Below are 25,301 nucleotides of genomic sequence, written 5' to 3'. Positions count from 1 at the left end.
CTGATCATCGGACTTTCACACATTTCCATGTTGAAGCGTTTAATAATCGTAGTTGCCTTCGGTCGCCCTTGTTCTATTTTCTGGCTAAAGAATGGACCTGAACGGATGGAATTTCGGAATAACTATTTTATCGCACTTAGCAGCATCTTCACAATGTCAAATTATTTCAAACTTTGTCTTATACCTTGACTACAATGGCCATCAGAGACTACAGCCAATTGGAGTCTTGGAAATATTATACAATCCAACCAAATCGCTATATTAACTAACATTTGTGATACAAGAGAGGTGGCTATTGCAGTCAAGTATAAGTACGAAGTTCATAATGGTTTAGCATTGTGAATTGCCATTAGCCATTCAATTCAAATGCAGTGCAGCGCCAGTGTCGGTACAGAGGGAGCACCGACGTTTGCATCACCAATTGTACCCCAACTATATATATAACAAATTAAGAGTTATGATTTTTTACACATATTTGCATTAAAATATCTATACACTTGATACCACTGATCAACTGTATTTACTACGTCGATAACCATTTCAGAAAGTCAATAATTCATCATTATGTTGATTTTATTGATATAGTTTTCATTAATTCATTTTTGTCGCGATATTCCGGAACGATTTTTAAGAGATAGAACAGGACACCGGACATACAAAGTTGTAGTCTATACTCAATACATACAATTTCCGTGTTACGTCTATCGATTCTATATCAGTTTGTTTGTGTTTGAGTTAACTGCATGAGTTGTTGGGATCACTTAAAACACTACAAGAAACAATGTTCATAGTTCTCTATCTTCTGTTTCCGGGAAATCTTGAGCTGTATTTGTGAGGTTCTATGGTACAGTCGGTTGGAGCGTAGGTTCTTAACAAGACGTCATATACATGGTTACGTGGAGCACATGGCGGCTGTGGGTTTCGATCTCGATCGGCGTGCGAAAGTCCGATGAACTTGCATAAGTCATCTTCACTCATAATTCCAGTCGACCTAGCTGTAAATGGGTACGGATAATCTGGGAAAGATCAACGTGTAGATTTATTTCAACATTATCTTAACAAGTTATATTTGTGGTATCTTGCTAGGCAACAATTTGTTTAAGTTTGTTGTAGCAAGTCGTATGTTGCGTCTGTACGCGTACCCTTAGTCAAATTCGTTGAATATCCAAGGAAATTTCCTTGCCAAGTTTTCAGATGTAATTAATTAATCTTGGAATTAGTAATCAACTCATAGAATAGTTACGTCCCTTGATCATTTATTTTAATCATCATTATTACAAAGCCCGTAACTCGTTTTATAGAATTATATAACTATCGTCAAAAGGCGCACAGGCCTTAAAGCCAAATTTGATATTTAAAATCCAAAAGGGATTATGTGAAAATAATATCAAAAGCACTCATTGACGAAAAATAAGGCTATTAAGAATTTTATAATTAAATTATGACAGTTTTAAACCTTTAAATGCATTACTTTCACACTCTAGAGACTTACAGCTGTTTCTAAATTTATTTATTACGCACTAGAATCCAGAATTAAATAGGTTTTTTTATATTATATGTTTTATTTATTTATTTATTATTTATGTTAACTTAGCATGTCTTATTAGACTTAAAATAAGATAGTATTAATTTGCTTGATATCGTCCGTCATGCTCTTGCATAAATTTATAGATATTTTTGTCACCACATATGGTGTGTATTTGTTGATGCATTATTTTGTTATGATGTTGCATTTTTCAAACTTGTTGATGTACACACTATATTTTTTTGTATAACTATTAATTGATATCAGTGTGGCATATTTGTATCACTTATTACTATGTATTATCTTGTATCATGATGTATGCTGCCCAAAAAGGGCGAACAATACAATAAATATCTGTCTATCTATCTATCTACAAAAATACTTGAAATAGTTAAAAAATCAGGTACGATTTGGTTGCATCTGAGACCATTCCAAACAGAATTTCTGTTGACAACGTACAACGATTCCCCCCTCAAGTAGTAACATACATTCACAAAAAAAAAATTGATACTACGTCTTAGAATAAACATAAAATTTAGAATTTTTAAACTTGGCCAATAAGAGCATTTATTCATCAGTAGATAACCTGGTGTTATAAATAACATAACAGGATCCTTATATAATCCGATAAATCCAAAAAACCTAATAAAAATGCAATTAACTATTGAAAAACGCTTAATATTAAGATTAAGCGTTGTTCATTAATTACTTAGTTTTATGAATTTACAGGGATTCTGTTGTAACTTAATGACACTAGATAAGTTCACTGATGAATATATACTCATATTGACCATTCTTGAGAACTTAAATTTTATGTTCATTCTAAGACGTAGTATCACTTTAAAATGAGGGCTTTTTTTAAGATTTCCGCCTTGATATAAACATTTGTAAAGGAATTTTAGCAAAACTGAAAAATTTAGGATTTAGAAATTTTAGGGCCGCTGGATAGTCTGAAAGCTGCCAAAATTTACAAAAACCCAATATGCACATGTAATAAAAAGAAATAACAAAAATGAAAATAGTATGGATTACAGTTCTAAAAATATTATATGTGGGTCCGATTAAAACGCGAAAAGAAGAGCAAACATATTATATTGGAGTGCTGCAATGTTTATTCCGACTTTTTACAGGAGGGAGTTTATGGCGGGATTCCTGGTACAGTGGAAGAATTAAAATAATGCCTCTCAAGTCTCTTAGTGCTGGCACGATATATCCGTGATGATAGACGTATCGTATTGCGAGGTCATGTATACGATACCTCTCAATCCATAAAAAGTGGGGATTTATAAAAGTTGGGAAATGGAATCACAAATTTTTCTTACTGATTTGACTGAAATTGTTGGTAACTAATTCTAAGACAGTGAACATTAACCACTCCTAGCAACTACATTATCAAATATCACAGTTAAAACAATGTAAAGATTAGAGTTTTGAATAAAATCTCGCGTGTGCCCGTACTTCCACGACAAGATTATCGCGTTACCGACAGGATTTATAATGTCAAACAAGTTCGATTATTGTCTCTGATAGTTATATAGTCTGCAAGACAGGCTTTCATCATCCAAATCAGATTCATTTCCCTTTAAATTGCATGCTCCACGCGTGCTTATCAACATGGTGAAAAATGACCGACTGGAGATGTTTTTCCTCCGCGTGTGCCCGTGCCAGCCGGCGAAACTCTTGACAGTCGACGACAAAAATCTCCGACCAAGACCGTTCCTGCGACCGCATATTTAGGTATGGTTTAAATAAATCTATAAAAGCTGTTATATTATGTCATTATCATTAATATTTTATCACAGTTATTTTAATAAAAGTTTAGGGATAAACAAATAACAGTAATATGAATATTAGCTGAGGCTGACAAACAATTGTACACGTAGATTTAGATGAACATTCATATTTTTCTGGTGGTAATTGCAGTGCCAACTATGATCAAAATAAATTGTTTTGGAACATACTCTACATGATTAAAATACTCAACCAATCAAACATTAGACAACCGTGACGAATTTTTCACAATTCCGTGATTTTTTAACAGAAAATTTCACTGAACGCAATTTAAAGAAGAATTTTATCAGATCGTTAGCGACGATTGTAGTCCAGAAAGATCTGCATGTGAATCAAATTATCATTTCACCCACGTCATTATGAATATTGCGGTGTCTTTGTCATAGCATAATAAATCCAATTCAAATCATCGGCGCTACCTATTGGTTCTCCTGTGAGCAGTTCACAATTCACATCACTTTCTGTGTTGTGAGCATTAAAGTTGATCCCCCAACACCTGGGTTGGGTCAAACAGTCCATATTACAGATTGCTGCAGTCTTTGTAAACATAAGGCTGCTAACGGTTGAAAATTGTCTTCTTTTGACAGCAGTCGATAATGAGGTTACTCTTGCTTCTGGAAAGACAAAAGGAACATCATTTTCAACCTATGTATTGTACATCTATTGAATGAGATTCAAAATAGATTTTCTAACCTTTGCATGTGTGTATCGGGGATGTATTTTGCACCGTTCATATTTCCTGACAGTTGTTTATTAATTATATTCAAGCATCTAGACAATGCCTGAGGGGAGGGGAGTAATATATGAGCATACACATTGGCCGCATAGGGATTCCCCATTCCATTTCATTTCATGGGGAAAATGCGACCAATGTGTAAACTCCCAAAAAGACCTAAACTCCCTACATTTCATAAATTCTTACAGCAAAACATCCTACATTTCATAAACATCCCACATTTCATAAATTCTTACATTAAAAAAAGACCAAAAAACACCTACAATCAATTTCCTACATTCCATCAAAAAAGTATATTAAAAATACCCTTATATAAAATAACATCCTTGTTTCGCTTAACATCCGGTTTTTTAATAGCCTCGTTTTAAGTAATGTTATTTTTAAGGGAGATAACTCTTTTTTTGGAAACACAATTTCTTCGTTAAATTAACTCATTTAAAAATAGGATGAGTTTAATTCTAAAACTCGAACATCACAGATTCGAAGATTATTCGGGCGACGGTATCTTTACTTCATTACTTTCTCTAGGTAAAACAATAATTCCAAAAGTAGCTAGCTTTGTTTCAAAAAACAAATCACTCATTTCAACCGGAGCGAAAGCCATTGGCTCAATCGCGGAAGCGGGAAAGGGTATAAGCGACACAGTGAAACAATCTAACGAGTTGAAAGAATTAGAATTAATAAGAGAACTTCGAAACAGGAGATTAGAAGAAAGGAAAGGAAAAGGTTTTAAAGTTATAGGATAAAAATAATAGTCGCTCACGCTCCAAAAACTTATTTCGGTTCAGGAGATATACAAAAGTCATTGGGTTCTCTTCCTGAATTTCCATGGGCGAAATATCCCGGAGAAAAACATCTTCCCGGTCATAATTACACCGGTCCAGGTACTAGGTTAGATCTGCGATTAGACGAAAACGATAAACTCAAACCGGGGGAAGAACCAGTCAATAGAGTTGACGCCGCCGCGCTTAAACATGATATTTTATACAGAAATAAAGACATAAACTTCAGACACGAAGCAGACAGACAAATGATAATTGAACTTGAAAATATTCCAAATCCAACTTTCAAAGAGAGAATGCAAAGAGCAATAATCATAAAACGGTTGAAAGCAAAGATGAAATTAGGCATGGGATTAGCGGATGAAATTCATCAAGAATTTAGAAAAACTAAAAACTTTTTAAAAGTTAAAGTGTTTGAAAATGATGAAATATGGTCAGCCGATTTAATTCATATGCCAGTCGAAAGAGGATTTAAATATTGCTTAACAGTTATAGATTTGTATACAAGATATGTATGGGTTATTCCTTTGAAAAACAAAATGGGATTATCAGTCAAACACGCATTTGAAACGATTATGAAACAATCTAACTGACATCCAGAAAAACTGTGGGTATATAAAGGAGGTGAATTTTATAACAATTAAATTATAACAAATAAATTATTTAAAAAGTTCACGGAATTGAAATCTCAAAAATGGCTTAAAATATTACCAGAAGTTGTAGATGAATACAATAACCAAATTCATTCATCTATAGGTGTCACACCAACACAAGCCTCGAGTAATCCAAATATTATAAAGTCAATTAACGCGCAACATAACTACGAAAATGAAATAAAGAATTTAAATATCAAACCCAAATTTAAAGTCGGAGATCGAGTTCGTATTTTCAAATATAAAAGTAAATTCGAAAAAGGTTACGTTGGATACTGGACAAACGAAATAGTCATCGTTGATAAAGTAAACAGCACATCACCTCCGACATATGAATTAATCGATCAAGACAAAGAACAAATCATAGGAAGGTTTTATCAAAATGAACTTCAAAAAACCGACTTTTAAAAATGAATGAATTTCTCGATAAATATTGAACCGATACAACCACAAACTTTCAACTTATGAGATGGGCGAATGAGTTAAATATATCACTGTTTTATTATTGTATGAGAGATGAAATAAATGATCTGAAATATAAGAAAGGTAAATTTTACGCTATAACAAATATACACACTTCCGATCAAAAAGGAGTTCCGCTTTCTATAAAGACTCTGACTTATATTTCTTCGATTCTTATGGGTTAGAACCCACTGAAGAGATAATGCAATTGACCAATCAACCAATCAAATGTTCTTCCTTTCAAATTCAATTACCAGGACAAAAGTTTTGTGGTCAGCTTTCACTTTGGGTTTTATATCAGTTGAGTTTAAGAAAACAATTCGAAGAAATTGTAATAAATTTAACTCAATAAAAATGGCGAATAAGTTTAAATTAGGTTCTTTATCTTTAGAAACCAAAAAACCTAACACTACAGCGTGGATAAATAAAGCGAAACCTTACTTTGTGGATCAAATTGGAGACACTCTTCAAGGTGATTTAGATATGAACAATTTTAGCATAACTAATTTAAAGTCTCCGGAAAACGATAATGACGCTGTTCAAATGACGGGATCAAATAAATTCAATTGAAGTAAATAAAAACCATTTAGAAAATAAAATGTGAAAAGATTCTTCAAACGTCAACTAAATAATAAAATTTTTATTAATGATACTAAACTACAACAAGAGGTAAAAGGTTTAATAAGTTTTATTCAAAAAGAATTGGTCAACGTAGCGAACAAAACTGAGTTACAAAATTTAATTTCATTAATATCTAAATTAGAGGATAAGATTGCAAAACAAAAATTAGACATTCAACAATTGATAGATAACATTCAAGATGAAAATGAAGATACGTTTCAACAGGAATTAAATGTTCTGGAAACTAAACTTAACAGTGAATTACAAAAAGAACTAACAAATATTAAACAACAAATACAAAACATAGACGAAATCAAAACCTATATTCATCAACAAATACAGAAAATTGATGATAGTGTTATTCAACAACAGATAACCACTATTAATAACCTAGTTTTAAAACAAGACAAAAATATAGTCGCATTAGAAAAAAAGTTTCTCAAGAAAGAATCATATTATTTCAATCTTCCATTTAGAAATTTGAGAGATTACATTACTTCTATTACTTATTATATAATTTTGATAGTGTGACTATGAATATAAAAAATAAGGAATTACAGGAAATATTAGAGTATATTCTGTTACAGATGTTAATGATATTTTCCCCAAAAATATTTTTGATAATGATGTTGATTTTTATTCATTAAAATAAAATTGATAAAAGTTGATTCAATATTCTTCAAACAAATCTCATATTCATCTAAACGTCAATTTTACGCTCGTAAAGTTCTTCAGTTTATCAATGGTACAAAATATGTAGAAACTAAAGAATTAGAAATTAACGACGAAAACACCAAGGTTGATCACTTATATGAAATTAAAACGAGTGGAAAATATATAGATAGGTTTAGAATGTTAATCATATCAGATAATAAAAAAAGAAATTATGGATTTTCATTGAGTAATTTTGATATGATATTGGAAACGGAAACTCCACCATCAATGAATATTATTAGAAATCCAGAACCACAAACAAAAGATATAAGCAGTTATCAGTTTTTACGAACGACAGACTTTGAATATGTAAAACTATATTTTGTTAATACTAATTTATTTACCTCAATTGATATTCATAAAAGCCAACAAGATAAAAAATTTATAATATTTTCATCAATAATTGTGAAAAAGTTAGTGGTATATATACTTATACATGTATGATAAAAATCAATATAGAAAAACCAAAATTTCCAGTTCATCTGAATAAGATTAATGATTCGAAAGAACAAATATCGTTAGTAAATGTAGAAGTCACTATTCCTAAATCTATAGTAATTTATCCTGGCGAAGTGTTTGAGATAGATTTTTAGATAAAAATTGTCCATTTTTTGGTTTATCAGAAATTCATTTAATTTAATTACCTAAAAAATGGAACTCGAAAGTAGACAACAATATATGATAGAAAAACAAAACGAACTAAAAGAAAAACAATTCAACAAATACAGAAAAACATGGAATAGAATCGATTCTGTTTTCAAAACATTAATTACTGTTTTAACAGTAGGGATAACGGTGGCAACAGCCGTAACAGGTGGATTAATGCTTCCAATAATTGTCCCAACTGTATTGGCCGCGTTCACTGCCATTCAAACTTCATCTTGTGTTTGGTTACTTTAGGTTTTACATCAAAACAGAAAGCTCATTATAAAAGGAAAACAGAAATTTTAAATACATATCTTAATAAATTATTCATTTTTCGAAAGATCGAGAGAAGACAAGAACATAACAGTTGAAGAATTAGAAAAATTCAATGAAATTTTAGATAAATTTGATGTAGAAATATCATCAATAAAAGTTAAAAATTCCTAATTAAAAATTAAAAATAGATACTTAAAAAAAGAAAATGGATAAAATTGAAAATTTAAACCTCTATCTAAAACAATTTTTTCAAAGATATTCAAGGCAATACCTAATTTATTTTCGCGTAAATTTGACGAAGAAGATGAAGAATAATTTAAATATCTAGTTGATAGGACAGCCGAAAAATTTTAAGAAGAGGAGAATGAAATTCAAATATCAACCACAAATATGCTTTTTCAGAATTAATCAAGAGAATAACTATTCTATTTAAGGATTTTAAAATTAAAGGTCAAATTGAAATAAATGGTCAAATATATGAAGTGGGGAAATATAGACAAGACATGAGATTATCTGGATTCAATGCTCAAACTTTCCAGTTATTTATTCAAAGATGCATGATAAATCTGACGCATCTGATTGTTATTTTACAGGAGAGATTATTTTCCGCAAAAATAATTTTAGAATAGTAAAAAGATCTAAAACTGGCAGAGGTGGTAATTTACTTAAAAAGATAAATGAATACAAAGGCGAAAATTGTTTCATACCAAGCGATGGTAATTGTTTTATAAAATGTGTAAATCACTTCATGAATAAAGACTTAACAAATGAATTTCAAGATTTCGTCAATAGTTTTCAAAAATCAAACAGAAAAGGAGTTATGACATCTGCTAGAATCTCTGAATTCAATAAGAAATTTAATACTTATTTTCAAATTTATATGCCCAAACATAGACATTTTCAACCAAAGAAAGTATCCGAAGAATTAGATTGGGTATTTTATTTACACAAAGAACATTTCTGTTTGATAAGAAGAAATAACAAAACCTTAGGCATTAAAGAAATAGAAAATATTTACGATGAAAATGTATGGAGAACCTGTGGGGATGATGATGCACTAACATGTTTTGCTCAGTTAAAACTAAACGTGATTTCACAACCTCATGATGATACTTTATACGCATGGGATTGCGAAACCTATAGCGAAAATAAAGCCATTCCTTATTGTTGTACTTTAGTCAATTTGGAAAAACTAAGGAAAAAACTAGAACTAATTAAAAGAGTATTCCCAGATTTAAAGCCAACTGATCCCATTCCAGAAGAATTTTACAACAAACTCATGACTAATATAGTAGAAATATTTGTAGGAACAGATTGTTTCGATCAGATAATGCGTCGTTTAGGTACAGTAGATGAAAAAAGATTAACCTTAATTTCCCATAACAGGAGTGGTTTTGACAACTGGATTGCACTTCAAAGCATTAATAAACTAACACAATGTCCACTAGTAACAGATAATAAAATTCTATCTCTTCCTTTATCTAATCCATATACAGAAGAAAGATTGCAGAAAAAATGGAAAAGAGAGAAAGGAGAGATAAAAATATCTGATAAAAATAAATATTTACAAAATATGTCCTCACTTGTTCCTATCAACATGAAAAATCTAGTTTGGCGGCATGGGGAAATTCGTCTAATCTACCGATGAATTTGAGAAAGATTGCCGATATCAATATTACAAAATACACCAAAGATAATTGGGAATCTTTAAGACATGAATGGTAACCTTACGCTAAAAGAGATACGTTATGTCTCGGAGCTTGTTTGATAAAATACAATCAAGCAATGAAAGAAATTGTCTTCCAAAACGTTTCAAATAATCTAACGGCTCCTTCTTTATCTTTAAAGGGTTGGTATTATTTATATCATTACGATAAAGAAATGGTTAAAGAAGAATGGTACGAAAGTACCAGAATGGTCCCGAAACACACCGAAAAAGAAAACGTATAAAAAGTTTACTCGCTTACTCACCCTTTTATAAGATATTTTATCAGACAAAGTATTAAAGGAGGAAGAATCATTTGAAACGAACAAAATGGATGAAATTTGTGCTATTTTAAAGGAGTATTTAGAACATAATAGATTTATTTAAAGAATACAGCGCTAGCACGAAAGATAAAACGGAAGTTCATTCGAGACTTAAAAGAATAAAATGTACTAAACTGATGGCATTTGACACTAACGGTTTGTACGCTTCCGCTATGGCAGAAGGTGAATATCCAAAAGCTGAAAGTGCAAGATCGTTTCTACCAAAAGAAAATAAAGAATTTGTTAAGCTCTTTAATGAACAGAAATTCAGACCTAGAACTGCTATTTTAAAAGTTTGGTTTGAATATCCCAAAAACATGTTCTTCCAACACATACCAGCTAAAGATAAAATCACTTTTATGAACAAAGAAGGTAGGAGGAAACTGGCACAGATTCAGAAATGGTTTCTGTTCAGATGTTTTAACATCGGTGGATATTCAAGAAATAGTGAAAGCCGGTGGACGAATTATTAAAATATTAGATGGTATAGTTTACGAAGAAAATTTTAAAACTCCACCCTATAGAGACTAAATTTTAATTTTGAAGGAATTAAGGAATAAATATAAAAAGGAAGGAGATTTGGTTGCCAGTAACTGCATGAAGTTGTTAGGTAATTCCTTATATGGTAAATCTATTCAGAGGGATAGAAATACCTCATTGCATTTATGGAATGAAGAAACCTTCCGCCTTAATTACGACAAACACGTCAAGAAGTAAGACAAACTAAATGAGACTCAATACATCGTTGAGATTAATGACGAAGAAAAAGAGTTTGTTCCTCCTAAGGATTTTACGAGATTAACACCCACTCATTTAGGTGCATTTATATTATTTCACAGTAAAAAAATAATGAATAATTTTATTCACGTAATAGATGGTTTTTATAAACAAGAAATATACTATACGGATACCGATAGTTTATACATTTCGTCTAGCAATTGGGATAAATTAAATGAAGCTGGGTTGGTGTCCGAAAATGAATATTGCAAAGGAAAGAATGATTACGGTGATGGCGCCAAAAGTTAAATACAATATCATTCTAACTTCCGACGGTATTCTAAAAGAAAAGAAAACGTTTAAGGGTTACTCTAACTATAAGATTAAGGTAGGGGATTATATTCAATTAGCTAGTGGACATGATGTAACGAATGAATTTGATAAACCATGGGGGGAGAGTTTTACTGATGGAATAGTTATTCCTAATGAAAAACAAACTAAAAATTTTTAGAAGTTATCTGAATCTCATAAAGAGAAAAGCACCGGACGATGAAGGAATCATGCATCCTTACAGTGATAAAGAGGAGATGTGCTTGGATGAAAACTACGAATTTGATGATTTCGATTACCTTACTATTCAAGAAGAGTGTTAATTTTTTTGTTTTAAATGAAGTTGAATAACAATTTCCTCGTTACCAAAATCTATAAACCTATTTTTACCATCTTTAATTTCCAAATTTATATCTTAAATCATAAAGGAATTAAGTGGTAAATACGTCGTTTGAAATGGTTTCTCTATAATTCTATATCCTATCGGTATGAATGTTGGAAGACTGTAAATAATCTGACGTTTGTATTTATTGAAAAATCCACCGTTTATCAGTATTGGGTGTATACTCGTTTATCAAATCCTAGTAACGTATTCAATTAATTTTGTACGTTGAAATCAACTTGACTATTATTTATTTTTATTTATCAATTTTATTTTGTTCAGATTCAAATTACCTTCGAATTCAATATTGTTTTTACCATTGACACTTCGAACAGTTTTGAACGTAACTCCATTATCTGTTGATATTTTTATTTGATTCTTATTTCGTTGATATTTCTAATGGAATTGTAAACTGAGAAATACTTTAATCCCAATTCATATTCTTGATTGCGATCGAGTTCATACTCATAATCTAGAGACAATTTAATGTCTGATTTATTTGAGGTGATGACGAATAGTTCTTCTTTATTTGACATTTTTAATCACGCTTTTATAATCATTTTTATCTATGAGTCTTTTTAATATACAATTTACTTCATTATATTGTCTGTGTTATCGATGTCCTTCCTTCATCGCCGCTAACATTACTCGTAATCTATTAAGCAATTCTTAATTATTATCGGATAAAAACGTCATACCTTGTCCAGATGCCACCATGTCTTCGAAATCTTGTATGATTGGTGGATTGTCTTCAGTATAATCACCCACTTCGTCAACTTCGTATTTATCTTTATGTTCAATTAGTCTTATATATAGTTTAACTTCTTTCGATCTATTTGTTTCGGGTCCCGACTTTCTTATTTCTTCTAGAAATTTTGAGTATGCTACTAGATCCTTATAATCGGCAATACCAGCATCCTCCCCATTCATTAAATCTATTAACCCTTCTGTTGTTGTAAATGTAAAGTCTTTTCCATCGATTTTGAATAAAGGGTAAAATTTTTCAAATTTTATTCTATGTCCATTAAACAAAAACCCATCATAATCAACAATTGGTGAAATGCTCTTTGGGAAATCTGGGTTAGGGTTTGAAAAATAATGATTTATATCATCTAATGACCTAATTATAATATCATCATATTCAATGGGATATTCTATTTGATGAGGAGAAGGAAACGGTAGTTGTTGAATTTGTTTAGGTTCTAATTTCTTTTTAATGTCCTCTTGAGATTTTAATATGGGTTGAAATAGAGTTTGTAGATTTTCCGTTAATCCGAGTTTTTGTAATCTGTTATTTTCAACTTGGGTCTTTATTTTACTCTTAGCTTTGATATATTCTTTATTTCTTTTTAAAATATTATTCCAATTACTCATTTTTAAAAAATAAAATTCAACAAATGTCTGTCATAACTCTTTCACCTGCAGGTTTTCTAGTATTAACGAATATATATCCATGATCATTTGGGTTTTTCCATTGAGCTTTACAAACCTTTTTAAATGCATCTCTGTCCATTCCGTGATTTATCGACTGAATGATTTGAGATAAATCTTTATCGTTTAATTCAAATAATAAAAAAACAATTTGCAATTTTTCTAATAAACATAGAATCCATCCCGTAAATAGATGGGGATTGGTATATGCAGTGACAGTTGTCCCTTCGTGAAGAATTCTTGTTGAACAGCTTGATTTCTTTGCACTACGCAGTCGTCAAACAATATTAAGTTCTTTCGTTTGCTATCATTAGACAAGTCTAGATCATAAACATTTTTCGTAAGAAAAACTTTTATATCCGTTGGATTCTTTCCTTCGATGTAGTTATCTAAGATATCTTTTATTTCCACTTCTTCGTTTTCTTCGTAATATTGAAATAGGTCTTGAACATCTTTCTTTGGTAAATATTCTAAAGCTTTGAGAAATTGATAATACGATTGCTCTGGTGTTGTTGTGTAGATATACAAAAAATCGAAATCTAAAAGGTTTGGTGTTGTCAACATGGTAAAAGTGAGATGAGTTTTCCCAGTACCGGAACTACCGCATATACACATGAGCATATGGATATTAGGAAATATTTCTGAAAATTTTTTGCCCATTTTTTATTATGTTAATTTGTTCAAAAAATCAATCCTTCTCCTTTATACTTTGAAAGATATTTTCCTTCTCCAGTGTGTATGTTTTTTATAAATATTCCATTACCCTTATGTTTGACTTTGATTTCTCCCGTATCAATACTATCTACTAATTTATTTAATCCTTGTTTAACAGTTTTCTTGGTTTCTTCACTAAATCTTTTTCCAAATTCTTTCATTGTGCCTATCACATCTCCCACTCCTGAACCTTTCTTTTCTGTTTTAGGTTTTTTAACCTCTGCTGCCAACTTTTCCATTTTTAAATTATGTCTATGTTCTTCGGCTGCTTTCTTTTCTTCGGCAGCTTTTGTAGCAGCAGCTTCTGCAACAGCAGCTTTCTTTTCGTTGACAACGCTTACTCCACCACTGTAGTCGCCGCGGTAATACCAGCAAATATTAAAGGTAGGGAAAATATAAATCCACCTTTGTTACATTTGTATCAATTCTTTCTAAATCTATATCGTCTCTGACTTTACAATATTTGTATTTATCAATAAGTTTTTTAGTTATGCTGATTTTTTTACCGTTGAAAGTTATTACAGTTGGGGAATCTGTTTCAACAGCGTCCATTATTTTCATAACTAAAGTTTCTACTTTCATTTTTTACTCAATTCTTATCATTCTTCTATCTGCTATTTTAATTAAATGTTTTGCTTCTTCCAATAATAAACAATAACCTGTTACATCTCCTTGTGTTTTTTCAATATGAATATTTATGTTCACTCCTGTTTTGAAAAGATCTTCTTGGTGAGCTGATAGATCAAAAAAGAAGATTGGATGATTAAGTGCAAAATCTACATATTCAAACTGAGGTAGATTTCCAAATAATTCACACATATTTTTTTAGTTTCTATACAATTCATTATAATCCTTTGTGGTTGGATTAATTGTTAAAGGTTGGTTAGGATAATTATCGTTGTTTAATCTTACTTGAACTTTATGGATTAAAGGATCTTGAGTTTGGTTCATTGCCACTCTGAAGACATTATAGTGTTAGTGATTGACCACGTGGTGGATTCTCCCGTTAAAGTCATGCTACCTACCGTGTTACGATGAAGAAAAGCTATTTCAATATCTTTAGTTAATGAGTTGAATATTCTCGTTTCTACTTCAATTGATGGTGTTATTACGGGTATGAAAAGTTGGAGATTCGTTATTTCTAATTTTGCATCTGAACCATTCTCTCCAAAGAATATCTTATCATCGTTGATTTCTCTTTGAATTGTATATGGTAACCCTATGGAAACCTTTCTATGCTCCAACAGACCGAATAAAGGATATAATTTCCAATTTACGTAATTACCCCACCTATTATTCTCAACAATATTATTGTACTGAAGTACTCGTTTTTCGAATCCATGATTAGCTGCTCGTGCTACTCTTTCTATTGTGTTCCGAGCAACAACTCTCACTCTAGCTAAATCAGCATCATTTTTAAAACACTTCCATCCCCAACATCGGGTATCCAACCCGAGACTGAATCGAAATCTTTAGGATATAAAACTGTTTTCAACATTGTGTCGATTTCCCCAGGGTGTTTAATTGTTTCTATCGGATTTGAACCAGCTTCCAAAACCATCTCGCTAAATAAAGATGGAAAGAAATTGTTTTCTAACGTTGTATTAGTTTGTGGAACTTGATTCTGAGTTCCATCTTTAATTTTGAAATCGCATCTGAAATAAGCATCGGAAAGAAGCAACCAATTCGATAATGAATTTATTTCGAAGGTAATTCTATTGGGATTTGGAACCAACAGTGGGTGAGATGATAATATAATCCTTTTTTTTTTCTTGTTAAACGAATAACGAATCGGATCGTATAATCTAAAGATTGGATCTAGTATTTTATTTGCCATTTTTAAGGTTTAAAATTTGAGTAGAAAATTTCCAAAAAAAGAGTTATCTCCCTTCTACATTATTTTAAAACCAGATGTTATTTTATATAAGGGTATTTTTAATATGCTTTTTTGATGGAATGTAGGAAATTGATTGAAGGTGTTTTTGGTCTTTTTTAATGTAAGAATTTATGAAATGTAGGATGTTTTATGAAATGTAGGATGTTTTGCTGTAAGAATTTATGAAATGTAGGGAGTTTAGGTCTTTTTGGGAGTTTACACATTGGTCGCATTTTCCCCATGAAATGAAATGGAATGGAGAATCCCTATGCGACCAATGTGTAAGCTCATATACTACTGAGGGCGACAAAATGAGAGGTGTCTCTCCAAGGTGAGGCCCAATGTCCGCCCCCTTCAGTACGGTACTGTATTCAAATCAACCTCCGATAATGGCGAGCGATGGCCTTTATATAACGTCCTTTTTTACGGCTATGTTTCCTGCAACTGCACTGACCAAACCCTATACTTATAACCAGATTATGTCGCCACCTGGGCATGTATACCATTTGTAGCTTCGCTTCAAAATGTTATATTACCTCGACAAAGATATTGCTGGTTATTTTCTCCGCAACATATAATATCACTCGTTGTATAACCTGTAATAACAAAATAACATTAGTCATGTACTTGTCGCCTGTGGATCCATTTGCTGCCCGTGATCAGAGTATTTGGTATTTTTAAACCAATGAGACGTGATGTTGATATCATATTTTAAATGACAGCCTCCACCATTTTATATCGATCACATGTTCGACGGAAATGGCCACCAAGTTCTTTCCATCGATTAGGCTTCGATGTGGACTTTATAGAGGAGAAAAATGTAGCGAAGTTGTCAATAATTTCAGTCCGATGATGACATTGTTAGCATCACCTTTATCACCATTGTGTCGCTCTTTGATCGAGGAAATTTGGTCACAATGAATTCGGTCATCTTAAATGAAGTCAAACGGAAAATTGATTGAGACAAAGTGGCCATAGTTATTTGATCACAGAATTTGGATCAGACTGATTTTGCAACATTAGAGTATAATGGACACTTTCGCCATTTTTGGATATTGATTGGGGTCTTGAATGTATGCAAATAGTCTTCAGAAGTACTAGAAAATGTACCATAATCGCACAATTCCTTCAAAAAGAAAAAAACAATTGGAATTCCACTTCCTATGAATATTTTTTCTATATATAAGCCTCTAGGAAAGACGGGTCTTTTTAACCGGATATCTCTGCACACGCCTGGATTTGAAGGCTCAAATTTCGATGGTGAGCTGTGAACACTGTTACTGATTGGCTTAGCTTAAAAAAATTCTCGTTTCGGAGATTTAAGTACGTTTGGTCATAAAATAGCTAACTCGTGTCTTTAAGACTAATATTGTTGATTTAATTTATCAATAATAAAATGAAACTAATAAAACATAATTAAACTAATGGTTATTTTAGTTTATGATAAGACGAACTTAATACATTAAATACGAGAAAGTTATTTGTGATGTAACTAATGTTTTTGTCTTTCTAGGAATAAAATCAATATTTTTGTCTGACATTTGCTTTGAAAAAAAACATTAAAAATAAATTTGAAAAAAAAAAATTCAAAATTGATTTGTCATGTTATAATGGCCCCGACGCTGCTACCGCGACGGAAAATTGGTTCAGAGCGTGTTAAAGGGTTTGTAAAGAGGTTTTCTAAATTTTTTATGTGTATCAATTTGTGCTAATCCAATTTACAATCAGACGTCTGTGTTTCAAGCAATTCTAAAAAAAACTAAGTATTTTATGAAGTAACCCCCGCAAAGGTCTTGTTTGATACAAGCAAATTTTGCGGGGGTAAAACTTAGGTTTAGTGGAGTGACAGAAACCAAGGACATCTGATTGGAAATTGGAATGGTACAAATCGATGCTCTTAGTATCCCCCATTAGCATAAAAAAGCGGACCTTAACGTCATCTACCAACCAACTAACTGGAAATAAAATATTGGCATGCTAAAATTATGGATTAATTAAAATTTACACTATAGTACGAAACTATTGAATTTAGAGGACATTATGTGATATCAATAACATTTTTGTATTTTCACAAACGAAAAAATCAAAACAATTAAATTATTCATAATATTAACAAATTACAAATTGTTGCGCTCCCAATGTCTTCAGACATTCTCGATTGAGTGGCGATTTTAACGGTGATTATTGGCAACAATGGCGCCCACCGTACGATATCTGACGCTTCTTACACACCTCTGATCTAATTTTCCACCGCCATAGCAGCTCAGTAAGGACGCTTTTCAGGCTACCAAGCATGCAGGTAAAATCTTCATATGACTATACAAACTACACTGTGCAGAATTGAACCAGGCGATCAATAAAATAAATTACAGTTTAAAATCCCGCTGTTCTGTCACAATTTGAGCTTAGAATTATAGAAAGACTGAACTGGAATCGTGTATATGTCTACTCTTTTCAAATCCGAACAACAGTCAAGAGGTTTTCCACGTACATGGACCGTAGTGTATTACACGGAGCATGGGTTTATTAGCCGAGTTTACACTGCCATAAAATGGGCCCGTTCGAAGTGAAACGTACTCGGACCGGATAATTTTTGGCTACTGTGTCATCTGAACTATATGCTTTGTCCGTGTCAGTCCCCCCGACCTGCATCACCAACACCCGGAGATCGGGTACATCACAGAATGCCTTATCGTCAAGATTTCAAGACTTCTATAATGCCACAGGAAGCTGAATGTTTATTTTCCTCTGTCATTATCGTATCCGATTCACTTCTCAATTAAATATTATTTCTATAAGGTAATATTATAGTCAGGTTCCATTAACCAAACCACTTTTGTTGTTTACTTTTCCGACAAAATCAGACATAGCTTTTAGACATTTTCATGCAGTTGTTTCAAATGTGTCTATTTTAAAAGCTCGATTTTACAATTTTGCAATCGTATGATTCTATTTTCCTTTTCGTTACCAATGATTTTATAAGGACAAACACTTTGAAGATGAAAATAATGCTTACATCCTGCTGTTTTGAACTTCATTGAGCTGATGAAGACAAGAAACACCGTGCAGTGTGCATTGAGGAAAATTTTGCCAGGACAGCGATATTTACCATCTCGGTTTAATGTCCCATCCCAACAACAAGACACATTTTCCAAGTCAACCCCTCTTACCGGCATCACTGACAGGGGAAAACCGGATTGACAAAGCTGAAGATATTACCTCGACCTATGCCAGGATTGAACCCAGGACCTTCCGGTAAGCTAGCACGCTCACTGAGCCACACCGTCTCCATTAGCCCAAATGGTACATTTTCATTTCGCTTTTGATATTTTGCTGGTAGCTGCTTTTCCGATGGAATTCAATGCATTTTCAAAGATTTCAATTTCCATTAAAAATTCCAGATTGTCGTCATTTAAGTGCTATCGAGTTTTGCTGTTTATTTTCACATCCGTTGTAACTTTAATAGCTTAGTAATAGCTTAATATAATATGCTTTAAAATTAGATCTTTATCTCTCATGATCAATATTTTTTTTCATGATTTCCCACGATACCATGCCTTTACTAATTTTCAGACAAATATGAAGTCAATAATTGAAGTCATGTATTGTGGAAAAAAATCTTGGAACCAGAAATGTACTAGGTCGCAGTCAAACTTGAGAAAAATTGGTGAACAAAATTACAAACTTAAAAATAGTCGACCTCATCTCGCAAGTTATCCGACTATATTGTCAGGCGTGTACTGTGTTTTAATACCGCTCTAGGAGGTGTCAGAATGCTTACATGACGATCTTCTCGATCCCTTGGCGTTCTCAACTCGTTCCTGGACTGATCGCCGAACCTTGGCGTTTGTTTTGAGCATGTCCAATATAAAAGCCGGTTCTCGACAATAATACGATGTCTGGCGTGTCCTACACGTTTATGGCGACCTTAACATGCTCTGGGCCAATTTTCTGTCGCAGTAGCAGCGCATTAAGAACGTCTTTCTCGTGTGAGGGGGCACGATTGTATGACTTTATACTAGGTTCCCATAACTGTGTTATAAGTTTCCAGTCATTCGTAGCTGATCATAAAATTTCTCTAAGATATCAGGTTTGCATTTGCGTCTTCTAAGATTATTCCAGATCTACACGATCATTCCAGATCTACACGACCCGGAAGCACGATAAGGAGCAACATGAACGCAATACACGCAAATTAAAAAATAAATTGATTACAGCAACCCTCTGCATTAAAGGACAATATTCCAAAAATTTAGTTATGAAAATCTTTTTTTGGTAAATACGTTAAACTTTATCAAAAGAAACTTGAAAGAATACTGTAAAATGAACAAAATGTAAACATGATTGTTCCATTCAAAACTTCCAGACGTAGCGCTAATGATAGATCTTTTGGTAAAAGTTGGAAATCCGAGAAGGCTTACACCGTTGATCTGACCAATTTTTCTCATTGCACACTGCATGACGTTTATTGCGTAAAACTGCATAACGCTGCACTCTACACTAGGTACTTACCTGCTGGCGCTAAACAATCTCTATTTTTTACATCATTGTAATATATCATACCTGTAAAATATTACATATCAAGGAGATAGTTGCACTATTTTGGGTGCTTTAAACACTCTTCAAAAGTACAAGGAATGTAAGAAAATCGCATAATTCCTTTAAAAATAATTAAAACTATGAATTTCACTCACGATTTCTATATATGATAGACAGTAGTCATTTTAACGTCCAAACGCGGATAATTCTGGACAGACGTTGATTTGAACACTATTACCGATTGGCGTAGCCCAAAAAATCCCGTTTCTGAGTTTAAGGTACGATTGACCCAAAAAATAGCGCACTGTAGATGTTACATCTACCAGATGAACAAAGACAACGTAAGGTGGGTTGCTTGGCACGCATCTGGTATTGTGACTGCACCAGTCACAGCTTACACTGCAACCATTCCGAACATTAAGTTGTCACACAACCTTTCAGAAAAAACGGTTCTGGACGTATAGTAATGGCGGTGGTAGTACTTCGCTTAAAAGTAACGGGGGTTAACGTGTTACCAACCAAAAATAGTTCAATGACCTACAAGGGACAGGTTTACAATCAATTTGACACACCGTACCTTCGTCTTCTCAGAAACGGGATTTTTTTTTAGATAAGCTTATCTGTAACAATATTCACAAGAACTCATCGTCGAGCCTTCAAATCCATGCCTGTCCGGAATTATCCACGTTTGAAAGTTCAAATAACGACTCCTCTTTTTCTTGAAACTCTGCCATAATATATAGAAAATAGAGGAATAAAAAGTGAAATCCTAGTTTGAGAACTCAAATCAAGCCACCAAAATGTCGAATATGTTCATTTCGGCGATCTTTGAAAACTTTAGCTCTGGACATACAAGTATATACAAAATCTTACAAAAAACTAATTTTATAAGATAATGAAGAAAATACTTTGTTTCTCCAGAATGTTCTTGGCTAATCAATTGTGTATCTGTTTGCGTTTATTGATAATTTCCATTATTAATAAGGAAACGTTTAGAATAAATTTAGTAACAATATTTGACTACTTTTTGTAATGGGGATATTGATTGCGATCAGTCAATTTAAACCTGTACCGAGTTCAATCTGCGAAACGTTACGTTAAATTTTGCTGTTTTCTGTCATATCAGTTGGTAAAATTCTTTAAACACAACTAACTTATTTTTATACATTTTTGTCCTCAAATGTGTGTCAGAATGCACCAGAGCATGACCATCCGTCAGTCAACCAAAGCATGACATGACACGACCAGTAGGAATCAATAAAACGTTTCGTAACCTTTTGATAATTGAACTTGGGGAGGTTCTAATTGCAATGTCTTTAGAGCATCGATTACACTTACACTGTAATTTCGAGTGTCTGGCTCTGATATATTAATCAGTAGATATACCTGGTGTTATAAATAACCGATGAATATATACCCATATAGACCATTCTTGAGAACTTTTATGTTCATTCTAAGACGTATTATCACTTTAAGTGAGCACTGAATACTGATGATGTACCTTACCCGATTCTCCATTGCGTATACAACATACTTCTTCATCAACCTCCCCATTACAATTATTGTCAAGTCCATCTCCAGGAGACGTTGATGATTCTTCACATGGCTGCAATTAAAATTTGAACTGTCTTCAATCCGTACAAGCAAGACAATTCCCCTTTATGAAAATCCTGCCCAAAGTATGACAAAATCGAGAGTGAAAGTAGTACATGTGTAATAGTGGATACCATCAGGTGAAAAGAGTAATCGTGGTCTGATACAATCAGATCGATTTTTATCAGATCAATTTTTGCAAGATTTGGAAAAGAAGACAGCTTTATTGGAAAAGAAGACTGTTTTTTTGGAAAAGATGAATAACTGTCCTCAGAAACCCATACACATCACTGAATATAGTTATATACTAGATATTCAAACAATTGCTCAGTAACGTTAAACCCTCTTGTTAGTCTTGTATTTAATGTTTTTATGAAAAATTTTCCCACTACAGGAAGGAGGGATGTACCTCTAAAGTTTTCAGGGGAGTCTCTCGGACCCTATTTATGCACCGGGCAGATAATGGCATTGTTCCAGTCCGCCGGAAAGGGATACGAATAGTAAAAAAAAGGTCTGCAGTTCAGAAAAATATACAATGTCATATTAGTACACTCACCTTTGGTGAAGATGTTACGTAATAGCCTAAAGGTAAAGCATAAGCCTCACATGTTTCACCGGCCTGAAGATATGCCAAAAAAGCCACTCCATCAGGATGGTGTATGTGATGAGATACCAAATCGATTTGGTTAATCTCCACCATACCCACAACTAAACTTGGTTTACCAGTAACTGGGTACCATTGGGTTGTGAAGGGAGCCCCATCCAAGTGAAGTGTAGTCGAGGAACTCTCGTCAATGACGATCGTTATAAAGACACGATATGTAGTATATTTCATGGAGGAGAAAATATAGCTACTTCTCTTTGCTTGTAGTGGTGTCAGAATCATCAAAGACGGGTCTCCAAACCGTGCCGAATGGTTGAAATATGACGACGACATTTGAGTAACATAGATAGGCTTGCTTGCATGGACGAAGTTATATACGAAAGCACTCACGAAGAGATCATAGAAGTCACCATCTCGATCAAGAGTGATTGTTTGTGTTCCTCCGATTGTCACTGTCGTGTTAACTGATGTAGAAATAATACGGTACATATCATCTCTGTAGAACGCTCCGATGTCAGGGTAAGATACCGTGACATACTCAGTTGATACGCTTCCTAGAGGCGGAAGAACGTCCATCATATGACTCTTGCACGTTTTGTGTAAAACAGTGGTCCTATTTTGTCCTGAGATTGTGAAAACTGGACGATTTGATGTTATATGTGATCCTGTTAAATCAGCTGAGATCTGCAGCTGAAATACTTCTTTTGCGGATAATTGAATAGTTACTGTTTCGCCGCTACCATAATATCTACCTTCAAAGTGCAGTTCAATATCGGACTGAAATATCGGCAACCGGATCGTAACCGTTGTGTCGTCTTCCCAAGCTACGACCACTAAGTAAGAGGCTGAACCATCCATTGTTACCTCATAATTGACAGAATAAAATTCGGTTCCGAAGATGTCTACTGGCAAAGCTAAATAAGCATCTCCGTTGGAGTTGTGTTTGTTGAAAACTTGAACTATGATATCCTCTGAGCTCCAAATTGTCATGGATTTGTTCTCTTTCAGATTTCCAACTGACATTCTCAAAGTGTTGGACACTTTCATTTCATATCTTTCCTTAGGCGATAGCGTAAATTGTACACTCGAGGGTTCGGCGAAGTCCGGAGGAGCGTTGAAGGTTAAAATCACAGTCAGATTTGAATCGACGACAGACGTTATAAGAATATCCATGTCGTGGGTACCACTTCCTAAATTTTGTGGGAAAGCCAAAAGGAATTCCTTTCCTGGATTCGAACACACAGCTGAAAAATAAATATGAAATGGAAGTGGCAAGCTCTCCTTCCTTTTCTGCAAGTGATTCTCTTGACGACGGGTACAAAGACATAAAACCGACTTCTAATTAACAATAAAAAAAAATGTGTATATCTCTTACGGTGTATGTTCCGGCCCATTATATTCCCCCTTTACGCCCAGTCGAATTCAAGAATTTTGTAAACGAATGAGAACAAATCATTTGATGATTTTAAAAAAAAAACCCTAACTTACCAGGGATGAAAAAGACCAAGCACAGAAACACAACTTGTACGTGACATTCCATTTTACCGAAGATCATTTCATTAATGAATTAAGAAACTGCTTCCCTTCTGAAAAAAGTAAATCAATTCTTGCGTCATGTAATTATTGCATATATTGAAGCCGGTAGGGTTAAGGTAAATATTATGCTATGTATTGAGTGTCAATCGAGTTTCCAATATTGTCGTATTTTTTTTTTTATCTTGAGAAACGTTAATGAGTATATTACTCGTCCTTATTATAAGCCCACATGAAATGGGGGGCGTATATTGTCGTCACCCATGTCTGTCCGTCCACAATTGCTCGTAAACACTCTACAAGACACAATTCTTGACGGATTTTGACAAAACTTGGTATGGATGTTCGTAATCACCCAAGGATGAACCCTATCGAAAATCAGAATAATCGAAAAATATTTAGTAAAAGTTAGTTGTTCTTGAAAACGCTTTCAAATTTAGCTCTAAAACACTAAAAGGCATGATTGAATATTTGCCTTTTAGAGTGTTCACTAGCTAAAAATTGAACACGTTTTCAAGAACAAGGGCAATAACGCATGCTTAAAATTATTCAGTATCGCCCTAAAGAGTTCAAAAGAAGTGTATGACTGAAGGTTGAATATTTCATACTGGTGATTGTTACTGTACTGCTAAATATTTTTATTCAAAATCAAAGCTGCCAATGGGCGTATATTACATTGCCTGGCAAGCTATCTTTTATGTATATTCTTGGTATAAATGTTCATAGAAGAATTCAGTTAGAAATCAGTTATACCAGCTGATAGAATTTAAATCTGAAAAATGATAAAGAAAGCATAACATCCGGTTTCCCTTGAACGTAACGCATAAAATACGACTTTCTCGAGTGCAGTTTCAACCGATGCCGTATTATAATCAAGAATAACTACACATGAGATTGTTAATTACACTCGTGAAGTGACGAGAAACCTAAACTGGCGCGATATGCATGTGTTTCCATGTAACACAACCTCGCGTCTGATTAAACTATCGACTAAAGAATCTTCCTTAGAAATGACAATGTGCATAACTAAGCTTTATGGAACAACAATCACTGGTTATGTTTCGATATGTTTTTCTGTCTTTCAAAGAGATGTACATTAATACAAGAGTATACAGTTTTGCATTGGTACATAAAAACATTACACGATTCTTAAAATAATATACAATTGATGATATATACTAAAATGACTAGACAATATGTTGAACTAATTAAGATTAATCAATGATTTAATAAACAACTATTGCTAATATTGAAAACTTGAAAGAGAAGTTCTTTCATTCTTCTAAGCTGTATTTTGCTGGCAGACCAACCCCATTCAATCTTTGTTCAAGCTATTTAATTATAGGGGC

General features: G+C 33.1%; 4 protein-coding genes across 4 annotated transcripts; 2 read left to right on the top strand and 2 right to left on the bottom strand.

The window, feature by feature from the left end:
• Positions 1 to 7,935: 7,935 nt before the first annotated feature.
• LOTGIDRAFT_167626 (hypothetical protein) lies at positions 7,936 to 9,853 on the top strand (the record flags this gene model as incomplete). The annotated part of the gene is made up of 2 exons (XM_009065132.1): positions 7,936 to 8,098; positions 8,799 to 9,853. The coding sequence occupies 2 exons, from the start codon at positions 7,936 to 7,938 to the stop codon at positions 9,851 to 9,853; spliced, it is 1,218 nt and encodes a 405-aa protein (XP_009063380.1).
• A 553-nt stretch (positions 9,854 to 10,406) lies between these two features.
• On the top strand, positions 10,407 to 10,764 carry LOTGIDRAFT_167625 (hypothetical protein; the record flags this gene model as incomplete). Its single annotated transcript, XM_009065131.1, has 2 exons — positions 10,407 to 10,605; positions 10,649 to 10,764. The coding sequence occupies 2 exons, from the start codon at positions 10,407 to 10,409 to the stop codon at positions 10,762 to 10,764; spliced, it is 315 nt and encodes a 104-aa protein (XP_009063379.1).
• A 2,491-nt stretch (positions 10,765 to 13,255) lies between these two features.
• Positions 13,256 to 14,046, bottom strand: LOTGIDRAFT_167624 (hypothetical protein; the record flags this gene model as incomplete). Its single annotated transcript, XM_009065130.1, has 2 exons — positions 13,256 to 13,734; positions 13,857 to 14,046. The coding sequence occupies 2 exons, from the start codon at positions 14,044 to 14,046 to the stop codon at positions 13,256 to 13,258; spliced, it is 669 nt and encodes a 222-aa protein (XP_009063378.1).
• A 1,160-nt stretch (positions 14,047 to 15,206) lies between these two features.
• LOTGIDRAFT_167623 (hypothetical protein) lies at positions 15,207 to 23,959 on the bottom strand (the record flags this gene model as incomplete). The annotated part of the gene is made up of 6 exons (XM_009065129.1): positions 15,207 to 15,442; positions 16,220 to 16,279; positions 20,196 to 20,246; positions 21,729 to 21,828; positions 22,372 to 23,663; positions 23,908 to 23,959. 6 exons carry the CDS (start codon positions 23,957 to 23,959, stop codon positions 15,207 to 15,209), a joined length of 1,791 nt encoding a protein of 596 aa, XP_009063377.1.
• Positions 23,960 to 25,301: the final 1,342 nt, after the last annotated feature.

This window comes from Lottia gigantea (assembly GCF_000327385.1).
Source record: "Lottia gigantea unplaced genomic scaffold LOTGIsca_68, whole genome shotgun sequence".
Classification (NCBI taxonomy): domain Eukaryota; kingdom Metazoa; phylum Mollusca; class Gastropoda; family Lottiidae; genus Lottia; species Lottia gigantea.
The sequence above is the reverse complement of the archived record's forward strand: the minus strand, read 5'-3'. Positions and strand labels throughout refer to the sequence as shown.